The sequence below is a fragment of the Haematobia irritans genome, chromosome 5 (genome assembly GCF_050003625.1).
Source record: "Haematobia irritans isolate KBUSLIRL chromosome 5, ASM5000362v1, whole genome shotgun sequence".
NCBI classification, from domain to species: Eukaryota; Metazoa; Arthropoda; class Insecta; order Diptera; family Muscidae; genus Haematobia; species Haematobia irritans.
The window spans coordinates 169,366,612-169,390,577 of NC_134401.1; the positions used below are offsets into that span (position 1 = coordinate 169,366,612).

Here is a 23,966-nt window from a genome sequence, read left to right on the forward strand (position 1 = left end):
AACCAAATTTACGAAATCAAATATGATGCATTTAAAGGGTAATACGGTCAAAATTTGGTCAAGGAAAAACGCGTGTAAATCGGTGAAATCGTTTATTTATAAAATCAAATTAAATTTCTTTTTCAAGTTCAATTAGTATAAAATTCAGGAAAAATATTCAGTTAGGCTTTCGCTTTTCCAAATCCGAATTGCCGGGCCTCACGCTTGACACCTGCCATCAGATTTTGTACAGCCACCTTGTCCACCTTCTTCGCCGCAGAAAGCCAGTATGCCTTGAACTGCTGCTCGTCCTTAGCAGTTTTTTTGGTCTTCTTTAGGTTTCGCTTGACAATAGCCCAGTATTTCTCAATTGGGCGGAGCTCTGGCGTGTTGGGAGGGTTCTTGTCCTTGGGAACCACCTGCACGTTGTTGGCGGCGTACCACTCCATGGCCTTTTTACCGTAATGGCAAGATGCCAAATCCGGCCAAAACAGTACGGAACAACCGTGTTTCTTCAGGAAAGGCAGCAGACGTTTATTCAAACACTCTTTCACGTAAATTTCTTGGTTGACAGTCCCGGAAGCTATGAAAATGCTGGTACAGATGGCTTGCCAAACCAGATATTTCTTTGCGAACTTTCACAGTTTTATGTGCTTGAAAATATCTGCTACCTTTCCCCTTCCTTTTGCCGTATAAAACTCTTGTCCCGGAAGCTGCTTGTAGTCGGCTTTGACGTAGGTTTCGTCGTCCATTACCACGCAGTCAAACTTCGTCAGCATCGTCGTGTACAGCCTCCGGGATCGCGCTTTGGCCGTCGTATTTTGTTTATCATCGTGATTTGGAGTCACTACCTTCTTGTAAGTCGATAGTCCGGCTCGTTTTTTGGCTCGATGCACGGTTGTAGACGATACACCCAGCTTATTTGCGGCATCTCGGAGAGAGAGGTTAGGGTTTCGCTTGAAACTACCGGCAACTCTCTTTGTCGTCTCAGCGGCTTCCGGTTTTCGATTTCCCCCCGATCCAGACTTCCTGACTGTCGACAAACGTTCCCCAAACACTTTAATTACATTTGTAACGGTTGATTTGGCAACTTTTAGCGATTTTGCCAGGTTTGCCTGCGAGTAGCTCCGATTTTCGCTATGCGCGAGCAAAATTTTGATACGCTGCTCTTCTTGCTTGGACGGCATTTTGACAACTGAAGAGTGAATTCCAAAATCAAAATAGGAGCAACATTCTACACACACACACCTTCAAAATGAGGGGTGTTCAGGTCTTTTAAATGCAAAATTGAAAAAAATACGTCAAGTTTATATTGACCAAATTTTGACCGTATCACCCTTTAAAACATCATAACGCATTTTAAAAGAATATATTTTTCCGGAAAATCTTTAGTACTACTGTGTAAACTGAAACCAAAATTGAAAGAAAATTTAAATTGAAGAATTTTGGCCGAAAATTCAAAAAGCCAACAAATTGTATCTTTTAAGATACAACCAGAAAAAAATTCTTACGTCTGACAATTTAATCCAAATTCTACGAAATATGTTGCATTTTAAAAAAAAATATGTTTTTTTTCGGAAAATCTATAGAACTACTGTGTAAACTGAAACCAAAATTGAAAGAAAATTGAAATTGAAAAATGTTGGCGGAAAATTCAAAAAGCCAACAAATTGGAGAATAATTAAGTTTTAACTGAAATAAAAGAAATTTTGGTAAAAAAATTTGTGTAGTGTACAAATATTTCTATTCTCTATGTTCTACTACAATCAAACTGCGCACTGAATCTTTTAAGATACAAAAAAAAACACGCAAGACAAAAAACCAAATTTAGAAAAAATTTACTTTGCAGATGTTATTTTTTACCGTTTTGCAAATTATATATTTTCGGAGGAATCGGCGTTCTTGTGCATTTAAGGGTTAAAATTTGAATTGTTGCAGAGGCAGAGATCATGAGGTGCAAGAAGGGTGCGCAATTATTCGATATCTAGGTGAGAGGATGAATGCCTTCTGTATTGTGTCAACTGTACCGAATTACTTCAAATTTTGGGAACATATTTGAAAAAATTTACGGAGAATGAAACCATGGAACCGACGATTTTAGTCGATTTACGGTCATTTTCATGTAGCTCCATTAGGCTTTAACTGCCAGTTAACAGAAAGTAAATTGCAAATGCCATCTCTCCGGTTAACTTTAACTGAAAAATTTTCAGCAGTTAAGTTTCTAACTGACGTATGGAATATATAGGCAAAATTACAGATATGTTCATAGTGCGGTTTAAAAGTTCGTTAGCTAACGAACCACTAACGGAGCTTCATGAAATGGGGGTTAAAGGGATAGGTCAGGTTAAAGTGGCAGCCCGATTAATTTTCAGGCTCTCTTATTGTGATACCACATTCAACTTAAAGTACCTACTACACATGGGCAGTTCTAGTTTTAGCCACTGAACCATCTCTATTATTTTCTTTTGTTGAACCAACCAGATAGTTCCAAAAAAAATTAACAGACTGCTTAAGTTAACGTTTTCCAAGTCGGCCAGTAATCTAAAGCTATATGCCCCTAAAATTCGCTTACGCCTTACGCTCACACAAGAGGTGTTTAATTGATTCCTTTTCCTCCGCATCATGACAACTCATAAAGTAGTCATTATACTTCGCACCAAATTCGCCTATCAGGCAGCGACCCGCTATAGCAGATATCAGGAGTGATATCTGACGTCTTGAGAACACTAGCGTATCTAGTGTGCGGTTCAAGTTTAAATGGGGCCATATTGGCTTGGTGTCGTTACAACCCATGCAATTCTCCCATCGAACATTTGCCTTCATGACAGCCTTCCCACGCAGTAAGAGCTTGCAGGTAGCCAGAGACATACCAACAGATTCTAGTTCCCCTGGAATATGTAAGGTAGTTCCTAGCCGTGCTAACACATCTGCTTGGTAGTTCCTATGGCCAGGCACCCATATTAGGTGAATATTGTACTGCTCAGCCATCTCGTTGAGAGATTTGCGGCATTCGATACCGGTTTTCGAGTTAAGTAATACAGAATCCAAGGATTTTATTGCAGGTTGACTGTCTGAGTATATATTAATACCATCATTTGTTGGAACAATACTTCTCAGCCAATTCGCCACCTCTCTTATTGCTAATATTTCAGCTTGAAAAATATTACAGTGATTCGCTATTCGAAGTTCCAGATCTTTAGAATATACTCCGAAACCCACTTGTCCATCCAATTTGGAGTCATCAGTGTAGAAATCTATATATCTTTTATTCCCCGCGGTCTGTGTACACTACGCCTCACTGTTGGGAATTAGAGTTTCAAACTTTTTGTCGAAAAGTGGTTTTAAAGGGATAATATAAAAATCATATTTTAGGTTTAAAGGGATAATATAAAAATCATATTTTAGGCAAATTTTAAAATGCATTATCATTTGGAAATCCATTAAATTTAGTAATCTTTACTAATCAATAATATATTTATTTATTTATTTTTTTTTTTGTTTTTTTTTAGGTAAGTGTCCTTATCTGTGTCTACATTATCTATTGGTATTAGGCAATATCACCCACGCCAGACAAATATTGCACACCTGTTCATCCAAGCAAGAGATTAAAGAGTTTGCAAATGGTAAGTCCAAAAATAATTTGAATTGGTTTTAATATAAATATTTTCAGCAGTAACATACGTTAATCTTTGCAGGGTGAGACTACCCAAAAATTACGTTATAAAATCGTGAACGTACGGTAACAATGCAACGGAAACATTCACGAAAAATCAAAACGAAATGTTCACGGTTTCGTCCACGGGTATTGACGACTTCATGGAAGTTTTTCGCTTTTTTTTTTGCCTATGAAAAGTATTAAAATATTCAATGGACATTCTTACAGCAGCTCCTTCGGTACACACAAAAAAATTTCACGAAAAATTTTCCAATTAAAATTTTAATTGAGTTATAAAAAATATTCAATTAAAAGTTTTATTGATTCAACAAATTTTTTAATTGAAACAAAAATCAATCACAAAAATAATAGTATCAATTAATTTTTAAATTGGATCAATTAACTTTTTAATTGACCTTCAATTAATTTTTTAATTGTTACTATAATTTCTGTGATTGAAGACATTTAAATTAAAAATTAATTGGATCAATTAATTTCGTGATTGAATCAGAAAAAATTTTTTTGTGTGTAGTGTAATGTGTTAAGGCGACTGTTAACGCAGACAATCCATATTCGAGTCACTGTAGCGGATTTTTTTGTTTTGCTATAAATTCGTAACCATTACGTTTTCAGATCGTGAACACTGGTTGTTGTTTTGACAACGCATGGTGTCATTTTATCGTTGTCAGATTGACCACATCTGTTCTCCGTTTGACCCCACATGTGTGTTGATTCCATTTCATGAACGGATCGTTTTGAAACGTCCATGTCGTTCATGATTTTTTCCATGGGTGTGTAATAAAATCGATCTATATAATACTAGCATTACACCCAAGGCTATACCGTTTCTTAAATGATCTGAAGTTTTTTTGTAATAGTAGCACATCCCTTGTAGCTTAGAACTACATTACCATTCAGATTATCTTTGTACGAAATCATATGGATGACTTGGGTGATAATCAAACCCAAGTCATCCATATGATTTCGTACAATAATATTACATTTGATTTGATCTATCCCAGGAAAGGTAGATTCATCTCTGATTGCCGGATATATGTATGACATTATATTTGTAATTAAAATTTAATATCGTTGTTAAATGAAAATTCCCAAACAAAAAACAGTGTGCATCACCTGTATGATGCACACTGACTTAGGCCCTTGTAATAATGCGAGCGTTGTCTATATCAAGAGAAGTTTCCTTTAATTAACCATATGAACAGCCATAAAGGTGGGGCGAAGTAGAAGGATGAATGTATAAGGCGGATAAAGTTGAAATAGTCGGGGTATCATAAAACCGTCACTTTGTATTTTTACATTCACCTTTCAGGTATCATCTTTAATCATTTAATGGTGGAAGTTGATGTCGATGGATATGATCATGATGACGGTGATGATGCTGATACCCCTGATGTCTTGGTATAAGGATATTTGTTTTATTTTTTTTTAATATTCAGTTAACTGACCGACTTTGGGTTTTAGTTTTTGTGGCAGTTTTTTTTTTAATTTTTAGGGGAGTTTCATGTGCACCGGTACTGTCTTTTTTTCTTGGCTTGACGTATGACTTCAAAGATAGGGACATTGCCATCGAGGCTACCACCATTCATTCTTTGTGATTTTATTTTGTGTTAAGCACTCATTAATCAACTCCTTAATGGTTTTTCGAGGCCTGCCTGCCACTGAGTATTAATTGCTATTTTATTGGTTTATTGGGGCAACTGGCAAAAATAAACATCACCAGCAAGGGTGAATTCAATAACATTGAGTTCCCTGTTTCAATTATACAGAATCCGAACTCGAACTTGAGGTTTATGTGTCAATTTTTATTTTCGGCTTAGTTTCTTTTTGAAATATCCCCTCTTTTTGTTTTACATATGTGAAATTTCTCTGTTTTAGTTTTATATGAAAGACCCTATTATTGGTTCTTACCATTTATTTGTTTGCCTTTTTCACGTGAAAACAGATACTCGTACTTTAAATATTGTCATCTGATTTCAGGCTTTTTTTTTGGGAATAAGTCCCCACAGGTAAACTCATTTTAGCCATTTGTATTAACCACAAGCAAAGGCTGTGAATTTTTTATAGCCTCGATAACCTTGATGGTGGTGAAGATGGTAGTCATCGAGTCAAATTGGATGTAATGCATTCACATAATGCAGCTTTTTCTCGTATTTCAGTTTGTATGCATTTTGTTTTTCTGAGGCCAACTAGTCATGGATATGGGTTGCAACAAAGGCATCTCGGTTAATTTTAATAACGACCTTTGGTTAGGCTAAAATTGGTGTTGTTTTTTCTTGTTGTTGTAGTTCACTTAACTAAAGGGTTATGAAAATGGATGAAAAAATTTTTGGTATTTGTTGGAGAAATGGAGTTTGGAGAAAAATATGCAATTTATTCATCAAAGATAATTATGTTAATATATAAGATATAAATTTATATTGTTTTAGATATGCGATGCTATGTTGAAATAGTAAAAAAAATGTTTTATAAAATTATACAATGTCAAATTGAATTTTTTCCACAAAAGTTGTTGCACCATTTAATATTCCATAAAATTTTCCATTCATTTTAAAATACTTAAAAATTTCATAAATTTTTTATAGTGAATTTTATTGGACAAATTATATACCATTTTGGTACATGTCGTTTCTCTTCGAAAAAATTTTTTAATGGTTTCGTTATTACACTGAAAAAAAATTTACTTGGATCCAAAGATTTTGACCTTCCCTTAAGTATTTTGGTATAGATTCCTAGCCAAAGATGCGGCTCCTTTAAAATAAAGAATTTTGTTAGCGACCTATCTGGCTTCAAATCTAGGACCAATAAAATTAAAATTAAGATACAGAACTCATTTATCAAATTTTCATTCTCTTTTCGCGGTTTAGTAATAAAGGATCTCACGTGCAAACAAATGCCAGTTTAAAAATTCAAATTATAACTGATACTTCAAAGTAAAAAATGTTTTCTTAATTAAAAAAAAAAAAAAAATAAGTATATACGGCCGTAAGTTCGGCCAGGCCGAATCTTATGTACCCTCCACCATGGATTGCGTAGAAACTTCTACGAAAGACTGTCATCCACAAATTTCAACTCACTCGGATGAAATTTGCTCCTCCAAGAGGCTCCAAAACCAAATCTCGGGATCGGTTTGTATGGGGGCTATAAATGATTATGGAGTGATATGGACCACTTTTGGCATGGTTGTTAAATATCATATACTACCCCCACGTACCAAATTTCAACCAGATCGGATGAATTTTGCTTCTCCAAAAGGCACCGGAGGTCAAATCTGGAGATCGGTTTATATGGGAGCTATATATAATTATGGACTGATAGGAACCAATTTTTGCATGGTTGTTGGATACCATATACTAACATCACGTACCAAATTTCAATCGAATAGGAAGCATTTTGCTCTTCCAAGATGCTTCGGAGGTCAAATCTGGGGATCGGTTTATATGGGGCCTATATATAATTATGGACCGATATCGACCAATTTTTGCATGGGTGTTTGAGGCCATATATTAACATCAAGTACCAAATTTCAACTGAATCAGATGAATTTTGGTCTTCCAAGAGGCTTCGGAAGTCAAATCTGGTGATCGGTTTATATTGGGGCTATATATAATTATGGACCGATATGGATCAATTTTTGCATGGTCATTAGAGACCGTATACTAACATCATGTAACAAATTTTAGCAGGATCGGATGAAATTTGTTTCTCTTAGAGGCTCAGCAAGCCAAATCGTGGGATCGGTTTATATGGGGGCTATATATAATTATGGACCGATGTAGACCAATTTTTGCATTGTTATTAGAGACCATATACTAACACCATGTACCAAATTTCTGCCGGATCGGATGAAATTTGCTTCTCTTAGAGGCATCGCAAGCCAAATTTGGGGGTCCGTTTATATGGGGGCTTATATAATTATGGACCGATGTGGACCAATTTTTGCATTGTTATTAGAGACCATATACTAACACCATGTACCAAATTTCTGCCGGATCGGATGAAATTTGCTTCTCTTAGAGGCATCGCAAGCCAAATTTGGGGGTCCGTTTATATGGGGGCTATACGTAAAAGTGGACCGATATGGCCCATTTGCAATACCGTCCGACCCACATCAATAAGAACTACTTGTGCCAAGTTTCAAGTCGATAGTTTCAAGTCGATAGTTTCAAGTCGATAGCTTCCTTCGGAAGTTAGCGTGATTTCATCAGACGGACGGACATGCTCAGATCGACTCAGAATTTCACCACGACCCAGAATATATATACTTTATGGGGTCTTAGATCAATATTTCGATGTGTTACAAACGGAATGACAAAGTTAATCCTATATATATAAAAACTTTAAACCAAAGACGCTACATCCTCAAACTAAGTCTTAGCCTATTTAGTGAAGCGTTTTTATCTTAAATCTAAAGTTTCAACATTTCAGTTAATTTAAGAACAATTTCTTTAAATCAAAAATGTGTTTCTTTACTTTAAGGAAAATTAGCCTTAATTCAAAGACATGCAAATTTAACAGGGGGACTCAAATTTACAAAATTTGTGTCCTAAATTTAATGAAAAAAAAATGTTGAAGAAGATTATAAACTTTATTTTAATTAAATTTTCATTATTTTAAAGAAATTTGTCCTTAATATTTTGTAAAGTTCTTATCCTAAAATTTAGGTTGCGTAATCTTTAATATCACGTAAATATTTTTTTCAATGTATATTAAGGCAATTCTGCCGGTGGTGTAAGGTAAGAGGGGATTGACTAATGTTGAATGTTATATGTTAAATTCTTATGGAAATTACATATGAAAAATTTTCCTCCCGAATTGAACCATTTTCGCCACCACTGTGCATCATATTTTCATATAAGTACAATTCTCTAATCTTATTTTTGATTTCGGTTTGTTAGCATAACCTTTCGGAATCAATGATGCCTTTGCGACCATTTGTTGATTCCATTTCATTACTTTTTGAACAGACAGTACCCGAACATAGATCTTCTTTCTAAAGCCAGTCTTTTTAAATGGTTCCAAAACATGTGATGATGAATGTTTGGTTCCCTTGTGATGTGTGGAGGTCCTGGTCAACTCTTTTAATAATTTCTTTGACTTTTTCAACGTTAGACCAATCAGAGCAAGGCGTGTTTTCCACATCGAAATTTCTACAGTGGAAGTTAGCGAACCACAGTAGATTTTACAATTTTCAATAGTGGCTTGAAAAATTATTTTTTTAAATCAAAATGTAGAGAAATTCTGAATTTTCATTCATTTTTGAATAGATATAACTTTTTTTCATGTGCGAATTTAATTTGTTGTCACATTTCACATTTGGTACAAATTTCATTGGTATCAGTAGATATCACTAGACAACTCCAACGGCATTTAATTGTATTTTTATTAAGTCATCAATACAAAGTAATCCACCATAGTTCACACCCAAAGAAGGAGTATGATCACCTCAAACATGTTCCAAACCCAAAATATAATTTTGTTCTTGAAACATGTTTGGGGTGATCATATTCCTTCTCTGCGTGTCAATAGATTGACCAAATACGAAAAGACTTTTTTCGAGTACACAATATAAAATACCTATTGGTAGACAACTTTTTGACGAGACATATAAAAAACTATATTCCTCTTGTTCCGATATTCTTATACCGAAAAAATCGATGAGTTTTCGCATTTCAATCCAATTTCAATTTGAACTTTTCACTCAAGAAATATATATTGGCACTTTTTGAGTTTATATCTTATATACCGCCAATGAAACAGTTGGATTTTGCGATTTCGAATATCGTAACTTTGGGGGATTATATTGTGATCGATAAACAATTAATAAATTGTTTTAAATAAGGGCCAATTGCCTTTAATTCTTTCTTAGTTTAACTGTCCTTCAGAGACAAAAGAAAGAGAAGCAATTTTTTATTTTTCCTTTAAGCTTTAAAAAATACAGTTACAAAATTATTGGTATCTTTACAATCCGCAAAGTCTGAAGGCAAACATTTGATTGAACTCTCCTATATTACTAAAGTATGTAATTTTTTTTAATGTAACTACAAAATTTGAAATATCATATTGTGACTAAAGAAACAAAAGACTTAAGAACCAAACGCGATATCAAGTTAAGAACCAAACGCGTTATCAATTTGCTTCGTTTTCTTTGATATTCATAGCAATTAAATATTTCATAGCAATTTTTGAAATCATATCACTAATGGCCAATATCTTTAGTTCCATTTATTGAACCTTTTGCCATTTCTGTGAAGATGCACTCAATATATGAAATTTTTGCATATACTAAAGTTTACCAAATAACCTCGCCTACAACACACAACTTATGTGTGCCCCTTAAATGGATATTGATATCAATTTGGTTTTGTTTTTATTTTGTGTTGATGTCAAATTCCCTAAAAAAATTTTTTTTGTGTTTCATGGAATCTTTGGTAGATGGTTTAAGGGGACATCACAGGCCATTAAGAAAAAAAAAAAAAAAAAAACATTGGTACTTTCACTTTTCTGTAACAACGAATCGTGGCATGGCGTGTCGTCTTCTTCGTAACAATGTCCAAGCAGGGCATCAATATAAGCAAAATATGTAAAGGTGAGTGTGAATGTAAATCTCTTAAGTTCAATTCCATGTTCCCAATTTTAAAAGGTGATCAAGGATTCGCCCTCCCTTTTGTAACCGCAAACACCACACAATGAGTAGTGTCAAAATTTTAACATTGCCCTGACATGATGGACAGACAATGTCTTGATGGCGGTCGTCCGATAGGCCTGCCTTTTCTACCTTAGCTAACAGAATAACTGACTGACATCCTCCTTTGGATGGGTTGGCTGTTATGAAAATTAACTTTTATCTGGAGGCCTTGTGGATTTCATAAGAAATTGTAGTATGTGAGTGTGTATGCAAGAGTGTTGGTGTGCACTATTGTGAAAATCATTTTTCATTTAACTGTTTTTCTTATGAAAATACTATCATATTCAAGATTTATATTTGGTGGTAGAGATTGTTTTCTATAATTTCTGCGTTTGATTTGAGCCTTATTTAGTCAAGTCTAGCTGTCTGTTGCCGCTATGTCTGTGATTTTTCTATACCCCCATAAAAGTATGTATTTCTTGACACAATCTTGGAAAGCATCGATCGATTGAACGATTCATTGCAGGTCTTTACCATAGACCTACTATACGCACAGCATCATCTAACCACCTAACGACATTGCCATGCAGAGATGACCACAATCAGATGGTGATGATGATGATGAATTTCTTTATAAAATCCCCCTCCACAGATTGGTAGTGATCGCAAAAAAAAAATGCGAAGGAAAAAATCAAAACAATTGTAGTCTGTTTGTTTAGAGTTTACGTACAACCCAAACAGCCATATTTAGACATTCTTTGCATTATTCAGAAAAAAAATATGCCCAAGTGGATAGAGAGAGAGAGGGGAAAGATGTTGCGTTTAGGCCAAAACCATTTAGGATGAAAGTATGTTGCACAAATGGCTTGTAACACACTATGGCGACATACCGTTGACACAACAGTACTTTGTTGTCAACCACAGCTATGGCATCAGCATCATCATCATTTCTAGTGTCCTGAGGTGAGCTGAACTGAGTTGAGCTGTGCCATGCCCCCATCATGCCATCATCAATGCCGCCACCACTACCATCATCATCATCATCATCGTCAGCCTGGACATCCCCATCATCGAGGTTTGTGTCAGTTTTTTTTCGGTGTGGGGGGATTTATTGTCATCCATCGTCATCATGGGGCCAGGCAGTTTGGTCGCATTGTTATCAAACTCAAGCAGGCATTAAGACCACCGCCACCACCACCATCATCTCCATAGCTTTTACGAATAAGGTGACTTCGGCGGGTAGCTTACCCCCCAGCCAGCCTGCATCATCTTGTGATAGCTTTCAGTTTTGGGGTTCTTTGCCATTTTTTATCATAATACCTCGTTCACATATGACTTTAAATGTCGAATTGACGACATACATAGTAAAAGTCACAAATACACTGAGGGAAAATATGGAGGTTTTGAATGGGAATGAAAGATGCCTATACGTGGAAAAAAAATCATTTTGGAGTACAAAAAGTTATCGATATGTAGATCAAGAATTTGGTGAATTTTTTGGACCGATATAAGCTATTTTAGCATACAACTCCATTTTTGAAAGATGAAGGGATTTTCTGGGCCCCATATCAAATTTTCTATTCTTCCAACCTATGGTGTAAAGTATGAAAAAAAAATATTTGACGACTTACATAGTAAAAGTCGCAAATACCCTGAGTGAAAATGTATAAATATGAAGAGGCCTATTATGAAAAAAAAATCATCTTCGGAGCTACAAAAAGATATAGATTTTTTAGATCATAAATCTATGAATTCTATATAAAAAAATGGACCGATATGGGATTTTTTTAGCACATGCCCAACTTTTTCAAAGATGAAAGGATTTTTTGGGCCCCATAGCAAATTTTCTATTCCTCCCACCTATGGTGCAAAGTATGAAAAAAAAATATTTTTTTTAGTGTAATTCGATTTTTGAAGAAATACATTCACACTTGAGCAAATTCATGCTACATTGTTCACTCACACGATTACTCTATACGCCGACATTCATTCATATGAAAAACTTTGAAAAACCAAACCATAAAAAAAAATTAAACTCAAAGATTAAAGTGACAGCTTGCTGTGATTTCCCTGTAGTAAAGCTTAGTTGTCGTCTGCCTCGTCAGCATCATTTCACTGGTGAACCAACCAATGATAGTAGACGACAGACGCATGGATAGGCGGTATAGACGACCATAACTGCCACAGAAAAGTTCACTTTATGCGACAAGTGTTGTGTGTTTACCATATGGGCGGTAAGTGTCCAGTTATTTATTTTGAATTTTTTCCCCTCCAGTTCGTTTTTGTATTCATTTTTTGTTGTTGGTATTGTAGTTTTTACCATCATTTGAGCCTCTTATTTTTAAGGAATTCTTCAGATTGTTTATATCGATTTTTTGTTGTTATTGTTACTCTGGTGTTTCTCATTCCTTTTGATCGCCATACACAATTGTATAAACTTAACTGTCATCAAAGTTTGTGAAAGAAAGAGGGGAGATCTCAATCAGCGTGAATGATTCCCGCAAAAGGCTTTTTAACCAGCCAGCCCAATGGATATCAGCAACTGAAAAAACAATAGAGTTTTTTTTTTTTATTATTTTATTTCTCTGATCTCTATATGTTTGATAAGGAATATTTATTTTTTTCCAAAAATGAATATTATACCATGAAAGGTAGTGAAAAATATTTGCAAGGTAGTTGAGAAATTTATCAGATGGTAAATTTGAGCTTGTCTGTTGATTATGGTAAATAAATCATTGTTTTTATCAATGTTGCCGATAAATTTAGGTATTGAGTTCATTGATGGAGTTCGGTTTGTTGATGACAAGTGCAAATTTAGCTTAAAGTAATGTCGATTTAAAAATCTAAAAACATGTAAGCAATGAAATTCTTAAAACTCTCATCAAATCCATGTACGTAAACGTATATAAAATTTGCCCTCATTCCAGAGTACGCTAAGTCTCTGGATCCAAAAAGAACAAAAAGGTTTGTTCGGTCTAAAGTGGTCTAAGTCATTTTTAGCCATGTTCTGAGTTCGTAAATACTACAAAAAATTATAAAAAATATGATTTTAAGACCGAAAACAAGGGAATTCTATCATACGGGTTTTGAGAAATTTCAAAAAAAAAAAAAAAAAAACTTGAACTTGAACTTGTTTCCTGTAAAATTCACTTTTTAGAGTTAGCATACAAGCAAGCTTGGTTTTTCTTACGAAATAAAAAAGACTTTCAGGATCCTACTATAGTTATTCTCGTTAATATCGATTAATTTTTTCCTTAAAATTTTTGAGATATATTCTCCATGTGCACTACTAAACCTCTGGTTACCTTCTGCATTAGTGATTTCGAGTTTATATTTGACCAAACCATTAGAAGATATATTAAAATTACTGGTCGGTTGGTTTTGTGGGTTCACTGAAAGTCGGAACCTGATGCCCGGATTATTAATGGTGAAATTTTTCTTTTATTTTCTCATTTGTAAATCCCCTTCATTCTCGGTAAATATAATTATGATGGTGCATATGACGCCAAAACGAATTTAAGCCTAATGGATTCAAAATAATAAATTCAGTTGTAAATATACTCTCTTGTGAACAAGTTCATTGTTGTTTAATTCTAAATTAATTTCCCAGAGGACGAGCATCGGAGATGTCTCGAAATATTGGATATTTTTAAAGAAAAATTTCAACTCACAAAAACTACAACATCTGTTTTTTTCACATGACTCGAGGTCTAAACAAATATAATTAATAATAAATTCTACAAAAAGGTCTTCAGAAAAGTACACCTAAAAAATAGTTGGCAAAATTACTTAACAAAAACAAGTATATACGGCCGTAAGTTCGGCCAGGCCGAATCTTATGTACCCTCCACCATGGATTGCATAGAAACTTGTTCTAAAGGCTGTCATCCACAATCGAATTACTTTGGTTGCTGTAACACTTGCCGATGGCAAGGTATCCTAAAACTTCTTAACACCGTCTTCTCAATTGTAAGTTAGTCCATACGAGGTTAGTAAGTTAGTCCATAAACAAAAAAAGGCCGATTAAATATATAATGCAGTTTGACAAAATTTTATATAGAAATAAAATTTTGATAAAATTTTCTATAACAATAACATTTTGACAAAATTTTCTATAGAAATAAAATTTTGACAAAATTTTCTATAGAAATAAAATCTTGACAAAATTTTGTATAATAATAAAATGTTGACAAAATTACCTATACAAATATATAGAATAGGTAGATTATTTTTGGGGATCGGCTATACAAAACTATAGACCGATATGGACCAATTTTGGTATGGTTATCGGCGGCCATATAGTTACTAGCGCAATGTACCAAATTTCACCACGTACCAAATTTCACCACGTACCAAATTTCAACCGGATCGGATGAATTTTGCTCATCCAAGAGCTCCGGAGGCCAAATCTGGGGATCGGTTTAAATGGGAGTTATATAGGTAAGGTTACATTGGCAGCCCGATTTATTTTCAGGCTCACTTACGCTATTCAGTTCATTCTGATATAGATATGTTATAGAAAATTTTTTCAAAATTAATTATTTCTCTTTTATTATAAGGAAACGAAGACTCACATGAATAAGAGAAAGTCGTATCATTGTATAGAAAACTTCACTGTATTTATTAGAAAGAGATCATAATACAAGAAAATGAAATACAAGCTTTTTCTTATTGGCGATTGTTTAATATTCTTGATGAGGGTAAAATTCTTAGATTATTTGTCTCCCCTTTTCATTCATCAAACTCAGCTCTGAGTTGCCGGAAGGGCGACGAAAATACTAAGTGCTCTACGGGAAATGGAACAACCACAGAACCGATACAGGACTAGTCCCTAGTGTGTATGGACCAGTTACAGTTCTGGTCAAAATGTATGCAAGGGACCGGTCACTTTAACATGGGTTTGTCAATGACGGGGTAAATTTACACTTTAGGACACGTCTTGGACTCAGGTCCTCAGGACCCATACTCTTAGAAAACTGTTTCAGTTTGGGCATCCGTATCGCATTCGAACATTTGAAATATGTCGAACACTAGGTTATTCTGATAATTTTATTTCCGTCCGTCAGTGGCAATTTGCACCAATTTCCCGTAGGGGGGTAATCCAAACAAAACAAGTAAGGAAAGTCTAATGTGTTGGGGGCTATATATAAATGTTTGTCCCAAATATATACATTTTAATATCACTCGATCTGGACAGAATTTGATAGACTTCTATAAAATCTATAGACTCAAAATTTAAGTCGGCTAATGCACTAGAGTGGAACACAATGTTAGTAAAAAATATGGGAAACATTTAAATCTGAAGCAATTTTAAGGAAACTTAAAATGTATTAGAAGTTTAGGAAAATTAGAGTCATTTTTACAACTTTTGGACTAAGCTGTGGCGATTTTACAAGGAATATGTTGGTATTTTGACCATTTTTGTCGAAATCAGAAAAACATATATATGGGAGCTATATCTAAATCTGAACCGATTTCAACCAAATTTGGCACGCATAGCTACAATGATAATTCTACTCCTTATGCAAAATTTCAACTAAATCCGATTTAAAAATTGGCCTCTGTGGTCAGATGAGTGTAAATCGGGCGAAAGCTATATATGGGAGCTATATCTAAATCTGAACCGATTTGAACCAAATTTGGCACGCATAGCAACAATGCTAATTCTACTCCCTGTGCAAAATTTCAACTAAATCGGAGCAAACAACTAGCCTCTGTGGTCATATGAGTGTAAATCGGGCGAAAGCTATATATGGGAGCTATATCTAAATCTGAACCGATTTCAACCAAATTCGGCACGCATAGCTACAATGGTAATTCTACTCCCTGTGCAAAATTTCAACCAAATTGGGGTAAAACTCTGGCTTCTGGGACCGTATTAGTCCATATCGGGCGAAATATATATATGGGAGCTATATCTAAATCTGAACCGATTTCTTCCAAAATCAATAGGGATCTATTCTGAGCCAAAACACATACTTGTGCCAAATTTGAAGTCGATTTGACTAAAACTGCGACCTAGACTTTGATTACAAAAATGTGTTCACGGACAGACGGACAGACGGACATCGCTATATCGACTCAAGAGCCCGCCCTGAGCATTTTTGCCAAAGACATCATGTGTCTATCTCGTCTCCTTCTGGGTATTGCAAACATATGCACTAACTTATAATACCCTGTTCCACAGTGTGGAGCAGGGTATAAATATGGGAAACATTTAAATCTGTAGCAATTTTAAGGAAACTTCGCAAAAGTTTATTTATGATTTATCGCTCGATATTTATTAGAAGTTTAGGAAAATTAGAGTTATTTTTACAACTTTTCGACTAAGCTGTGGCGATTTTACAAGGAAAATGTTGGTATTTTGACCATTTTTGTCGAAATCAGAAAAACGTATATATGGGAGCTATATCTAAATCTGAACAGATTTCAACCAAATTTGGCACGCATAGCTACAATGCTAATTCTACTTCCTGTGCAAAATTTCAATTAAATCGGAGTAAAAGATTGACCACTGTGGTCATATGAGTGTACATCGGGCGAACGATATATATGGGAGCTATATCTTAATGTGAACCGATTTGAATAAAATTTGGCACACTTGACTACACTACTAATTGTACTCTTAGTGCAAAATTTCAACCAAATTGGTGTAAAACTCTGGCTTCCGGTACCATATAAATCCATATCGTGCGAAAGATATATATGGGAGCTATATCTAAATCTGAACTGATTTCAATAAAATTTGGCACACTTGACTATATTACTAATTGTTCTTCTTCTGCAAAATTTTAAGCAAATTAGGGTAAAACTCTGGCTTCTGTGGCCATATAAGTCCATATCGGGCGAAATATATATGGGAGCTATATCTAAATCTGAACCGATTTCTTCCAAAATCAATAGGGTTCTATTCTGAGTCAAAACACATATTTGTGCCAAATTTGAAATTTTTGCCAAAGACACCATGTGTTTATCTCATCTCCTTCTGGGTGTTGCAAACATATGCACTAACTTATAATACCCTATTCCACAGTGTGGTGCAGGGTATAAAAAGAAAAATGACTAAACGAAAGTAGGACGACTAGGAAGAAAGTGGTTGGAATCATGATTAGTCTTGTAAAGTAGAAGGCACATATGTACCGGTACTGTTTGTAGGGCATATTTTGGAGGCGAAAATACCTTGGAACACTAGCTAGTTTACTTCCCCGCTTTTACACGAAATAAAGCCCAACATGTAGCGGTAGACCTTATAGGAAGCTGGCCAAGTTTGGAAGGTATGACTGATAATTATGTTCCAATAAAAGAAGGGTAGGATGGAAACAATGAGTTGGAGCGCACAAGAGAACGAATACCAGCTTAAGTTATTTATGCTTGTCAACATGAAATAGGACTCTTTTAAACCAAACTTAAAATACCGTAAAACCTTCAATAATTATCTTGAAATTTATTTATTTCCAGACCTTAATACACCTAGTTTTGGTGACCGATCCCCCGATTTGGTGCAAATTCGATAATTGGCGTACTTTGTTATTGGAATTGGCTCCATACGTACCGATTCCCCTATGTACTCTTTGTATATTCTAAATTTGGATTATTTTTAACGCAAATAATTTTTGATTACCTAACTGATATCATCTACAGAGATGACGAGATAGGATTTTATAGTTTAAACTCTAGCACAGATTCTATTCAGTTTTTAATTTTTGCTGAAACTCGAGCGGGGTATATGAAATTCATCAAGGACCAACTATGTACCGTTTTTGATTGTTTTTTCTTAATTTGGTTAGTGGAAATAAATTTCCATTTTTTTTGCCAAAAACTATATCAAATAAAAATTGTAGTTTTCTCATAAACAAAGTTAGAATTCTTTTGTTGCAATACTTTTTAGTAAATTCTCAAAAAAAAAAAACTCATATACTTAGCTTATATAGTCTTAAGAAATAATGTAAATATGATAGTACCACAATAAAAACAAAATTCCAATTAGAGTAATCTTTATAGTGATTGATGGAGCCCTGAATTCGTTGGGATGTAATTCTAGCAACATATTATAACCTCCACTGAAAATGGGACGTTCGACTACCATACTGATAAATGGGTACAGTTGCATTATGAAGTTGGATGATATAATTATGTGGGTTTTTAAAACAACACCACATAATACAGACAAGTTATTTGTAGCATATGGAATCAATTCTGCACTTCCAGGTTCGATCCCGTCCGTTCGTCTTAAAGCTGTAAAAATTCTTATTGGTATTAGGTAGATTCTCAATCTATTGGTACAGAGTGCGAAGTCTCCTCCATATAATTTTGGTATATTATATTACTGAGTGTTAGAAACTTTCTTTAAAAATATTTACATATTACAAGCCCTGCAAAAAATTTGGAAGTTTGCCTAAAGGCACAATTTTAAAAAGACTTCCAAAAACATCCTCCCAAAGATGTTTTCTATTTTGAATATCCCAGAAGTTCTTATACACGCAGAGAAAGAATATGATCACCTCAAACATGTTTCAAGAGCATGTTTGTCACTAAAATGTTATTTTCTCGTCAAATATAACTTGCTTGCCGAAATCAGATACATGATTTCCGAGAAAATAACATGGTTGCAAAAACAAAAACCTCCCAAAAATAACATTTTGCTCTTAAAACATGTTTGAGGTGATCACATTCCTTCTCTGGGTGTAGCTCAATTTTTTCTAACTCGTTTTTTTTCATATTTCAAGGGATAGGTTTAATAGTATTTGTTTGAATTCATTTAACACATCATAAGAATTAATAAAACGATAAAAAATATCAATGTTTTGTTGATAAAAATGTTGAATGCCTTTTAGAAAAATTGCGAATTTGAAAGCATTTCAGACAAGCGTGTATTACAAATCTAAAAAAATTACAGGAATTCTGTAATATATTACACAGAATTTTTTTCTAATTCACATACAAAGCACTGAATTCGGATCAAATTCAGTACATCTGCTGTTTAAATAGACATCCATCCTATGACGGGTCCACGATAAATTCGTCGCTTCTGTGTCAATTTTCTACCCCTAGATTTTTTGTGGCAACGCTGTTTTTCTGGGAAGAAGCTGAAGTATGAAATCGGGTAGATTTTATTAACAACGTAGATTTTAATAATAAAACTGTATCATATAGGACTTCGCAAGCCTAAGGGTGTCACATCCCAGCAAAAAATGGAGCACTATTTCAGCGGGATTGTAGGGGAGAGACGCAGTACCAACTGCTACTGTGGGCGATATCCCGATTTAGAGCAGCTTCTACATAGCGCTCGTATAATTGCTTATTTTAATAGAAATATTGCTCAGAAGTGATATATAATCTTGAGTATAGCATTGTTGGTGTGAAGGAAAACAGCTCTATCGTCCATGCATCTAACATATACTGCATGAATTGGTTGCAATAACGCAAACGAATGATCATAAACTTGTTTGATTACTCGTTTACGTTATTGCCACCGATTCATGCAGTGTGGATGCACTGCCTACATTATTGTATACCAAAAAGCGCAACTAAACTCTTACTACTGAAGTATTTTTTGCTGGGATACAACATTTTTTGTAATCTGAAAAATCCCAAAAAAATATGGTATGGGATATACGATATCATTTCTAGTTTTCAAAGTCATGCAGTGTAAATAAAGTCAATTCATATTCTTAGACTTTTTGTTAGATTTAACCAATTTCCTTTTTTTTCATAAACAAAAGACTTAAGCAACAAACTTAATTTATCCAAAAGTTGAATTTTCCAAAGTAATATTATCTTTGATTTATATGTAAACATTTTGTTGTTGTTTTTCAATACGATATTATATTAATCCAATGATATCTATGCGAATTTCAAAATTCTTAACCTACCACCAATCAAAAAAACGTTATTCACGTGCCATTTTCTCAAGCCGTTTATGGTCATAGCGGTTATATCAAAACAAAAAACGATTTTAAAGCCAACACATTTTTTTTTTGTTCGTTGTTCAATTTTCATTCACTCTTGCATGGATTATGTTGGGTTTTGTGTGGTGGATAGAGTCGCCTCTACGTAGAAGAAAAAGAGGAAGGAGGCTGATGTTGAGATGACTGCAATCAGGGTTGACTTGCCCCTCCAGGAAAATCCCATATTTATGGAAAATAACAGCAATATGCATTTCTTTATCAAATCAATTGGACATCAATGTAACATAAATTTGAACATATAAACGAACAATTACCGTTGCTTGGAGTGTTTTTTGTTTTTGGGAATTGAGGAGAGCAAAAAACAAAAAGGAAATCATCCTAACTAGCCTTAACGAAAAGATAACCGCCAACTCAAACTTCAAGACCAGACCATGAAATCACAAAAATATAAAAAGAGAGAAGAGAAAATCACAGTTTGATGGCCAAACTTTTTCTTGCAAACAACCTGCAAAAGGTGTTGGCTGTTGATCTGTATTTTTGCCACAAACCAAACAAAATGCTAAAGCAAAGCAAACACGCCCGTGCGACATAGAGAGCAAGCCAACAAGATGCGCTCATCAAACCTACGATGATACGAGATGATGAGGATGCTGGGTGGTTTGTTGTGCTTATGCTGCCGTATGTTAAGCAGGTGCAGCAGTTGCAAATCAAACCTGGAAAACGAACTATCTGGCTAGCCAAAGCGTGGTGTGGTTTTTGTGGTATGCTCAATTGAAACCTGTATGGACCACGAGTGCGTGCGCCTGCGCTTATTAACTTCATTTGGTGGCTCCATGTGCAGAGAGCGAGATGAATTCGCCGCAAGTTCGATCCGTGATTGCATGCGGCGAATCGAACGATCATCAGCCGATCGAACCTATTGGCCAACAACCACTGGCAGGTTGTGTGTTCACGAGCGCAAAGTGGTTTTCAGTTGTTAACGGCTCGCCACAAGGCTAACAACAACAAGCTGATCAGCTCTTGTGTGTTCTGTGCGTTTTTTGTCTTGTTTGTTCGGCCTTTTGTCTTGTCTTTGTGTGCTGTTATCAGTTTTGTTTTGGTCTCTTACAACGAGACAAGTTAGAAGATATATGCTGTCAGTGCTCTTTTTTTATTTGTTTTGATACGATTTTTTCTTGTTGAATAAACTAACGCACCTACCTGCCAGCCAACCTACAACAGGGAACGTGATTTTCCAGTTGGCCAAAAATAAAGTTTAAGAAATAAAGAAATTATTTTGTGAATTAAAAATGAAAACAAACGCGGGCTAGCGGCTTTTTCATAAAAACAAAAAATATTTTTTTTTTCAAAAAGAGAAATAAACAAAAATAATTTTGTGGAAACCCCTAAATAAATTTGAAAGAAAAAGTGAATACAAAAAAAAAATAGAGAAAATTAATACTTAACAATTGAATAGCTAATTGAAACAAATGTACAAACATAAAAAATGATTCTGAAATTGTGAAAAAAGTTAAAACAAAATTTACCTAAAGAAATGTGAAAAAAATCAACAATAATGTTTTAAACTAAATTTAATTTAATTAAAACAATACTGAAAACTTCAGTTTGTGTCCTTTAGTGAACGAAGTGATTTTTTTTATTGAAAAAGAGAGAGTTTTTCACATCAGCCGATTATCATTTACCTTTACAATGGATACCGCCAGCACATTTTCCATATCATATGCAGATTGGTTGACAGAGCCACGGTAAATACAACTCTACAAAATATTTGAATTGAATGTGATTAATACCAAAACCCATTTTAAGTGTGTGTTTCTAAATCTATTTTTATATATTATTTCACTCCTATTTAGGAAAGTGTTAAAGTAACATTTTCACACAATTATCAAAATCCTTCAATATATGGCAATTTTAATGGACTATAAATTCCCCCCATTTCATTTGAGTTTCACTTTTGTGATAAAGAAAAAAACCAATACAGATTTCCAAGTTCGTGATTTTTCGATATAATTTAATTTTAAACCATAAATCGTTAATGATACATATATTCCATGTGACCATCTTCTTTTTTTTATTGGGAATACGATACGATTTGTTTGCATCACCTACCAACCAAGGCCCTTACATTTTTTTATAAGACTCCCAATTTGGATTTTTGTTTATAAATATTATAAAATCAATGTCTTAGCATCTACAGTGGATGGGCTAGTATGAGTGTACGTGTGCGTGTGTGTTTTCTTGTAACATAAATGTAAATGAGCCGTAAATAAATTACAACCAAAGATTTCAGTTTTCGAAGATATTTTTTGATATTTTTTTTGTATTGATTTTGAAATTGCTGGCTGACTCTTAACCTCCGACGCCATCGCCTCCTCCATACCATTATCGTCATCATAACCATTCCTCTTAATATTAATTTTGTTGTTGTTATTGTTTCTTTGTGTGTGTGTGTGCGTGCATTAGTGTCGCTGTGATTATCTTTCCGAGGGGAATTAAATAAAATTACCATAATTTATAATTAAAACAAAGCAAAGAGGAAAGAGGTTTCCTAGGGAGAGGAGGGCCTCTGGGCTCTGACTATGTTACACCTATGACGATTTCGTTGATACTAATAATGATGATGACTTTAAAATGTAAATCATTTCAAATATCATATTAATTAGGCTTTGTTATCTCGCTGTGTAAAATTTCAAATGCACTCTTGATCAAAGCAATTCAAATTAATCGATATTAATTTTTTCGGCATTAATATAGAGCATCTTTTTTGTAGTGTAAAATTTCATTTAGCCATGCTTAAAATCAAAAGAAAAGTTTAATTTTTAATGAGATTTTCCATCTTCTGGTCCTTGTACTAATCAATTTGTAACGCTTTTGCATTATGGTATGTGAGAAAGAATTTTCATTTCATTAATTTTTTGGATTTTTTTTCTTAAAACATTTCAATATAATTTCCCATGAATATTTCATTGGAAATATATAATTTAGTATTTTATTAAATTATATCTTTAATTGTATCAATTGAGTTTCAAAGTTAATGAAGTATTTTTGCTTATTTCAATTAAAATGAAACGCGTAAAAAAATGTGTACACACAATTTTGTTTGTGAAATGAAACTTCATACAAAGTGCAATATTGTATTGATAAAAAAAAACTCATTAAAGACAAATGGTGTATCAATGATCATAAATTCTGGATCATTTGATAATAAAGTATATATGCTAATTATATGTGAGAGCTGTTTGAAAACAGATAAGTTTTCCGTTTAGCTATACGACTTAATTTCCCCCAAACTCAGAAGGGGAAATACAAAATTTCTCTCCTATAAAATTGGGTATACCCAATATCCTAGGTTAGATATCATGGGAGCCTATTATTTCAGGCTCATGACACCATTCAATTCATTGTCCTATTTGGTCTTAAGCAGAATTTTTAAATTTATCATCGTTTGTGTAAAATTTCATTTAGGACAAGATATAATTATTCTATCAGTAATGCTTCGATTCGGGATTGAACTCATAAACCTCTGATTTCAAAACGGTGGCCAGTGCCCAATGTTTTTTTATTATCCGTCTCATAACTATTAAAATTCTAAATATCGGATAAACTGTACTTTCTTAGAGGAAAACGAAAGACTTAAGAAATAAACTTGGTTTTGTTCAAAAGGAGAAATTTCTTATCTCTTTGAAGAGTTTGATTGGGCGAAATTATCAACAACTTTTTGTGATATGCATTATCTGTGTAAGTCGGTAACTACACAGAAAAAAAATATTTTTTATCT

At 34.1% G+C, this 23,966-nt stretch overlaps 1 protein-coding gene across 5 annotated transcripts in view; it reads left to right on the top strand.

Annotated features, from left to right (window-relative positions):
- grh (grainy head) overlaps positions 1-23,966 on the top strand; it is a 475,110-nt gene that overhangs the window by 299,090 nt on the left and 152,054 nt on the right. The window contains exon 1 of one of the 5 annotated variants that reach the window (XM_075311015.1): positions 21,159-21,933. The exons of the other annotated variants lie outside the window; for them this stretch is intronic. Within the exon in view, the coding sequence (XP_075167130.1) occupies positions 21,878-21,933 (56 nt within the window). The 5' untranslated portion in view covers positions 21,159-21,877. Of the gene's footprint in view, positions 1-21,158; positions 21,934-23,966 lie in introns of those variants that run through there. 5 annotated transcript variants of the gene reach the window in all.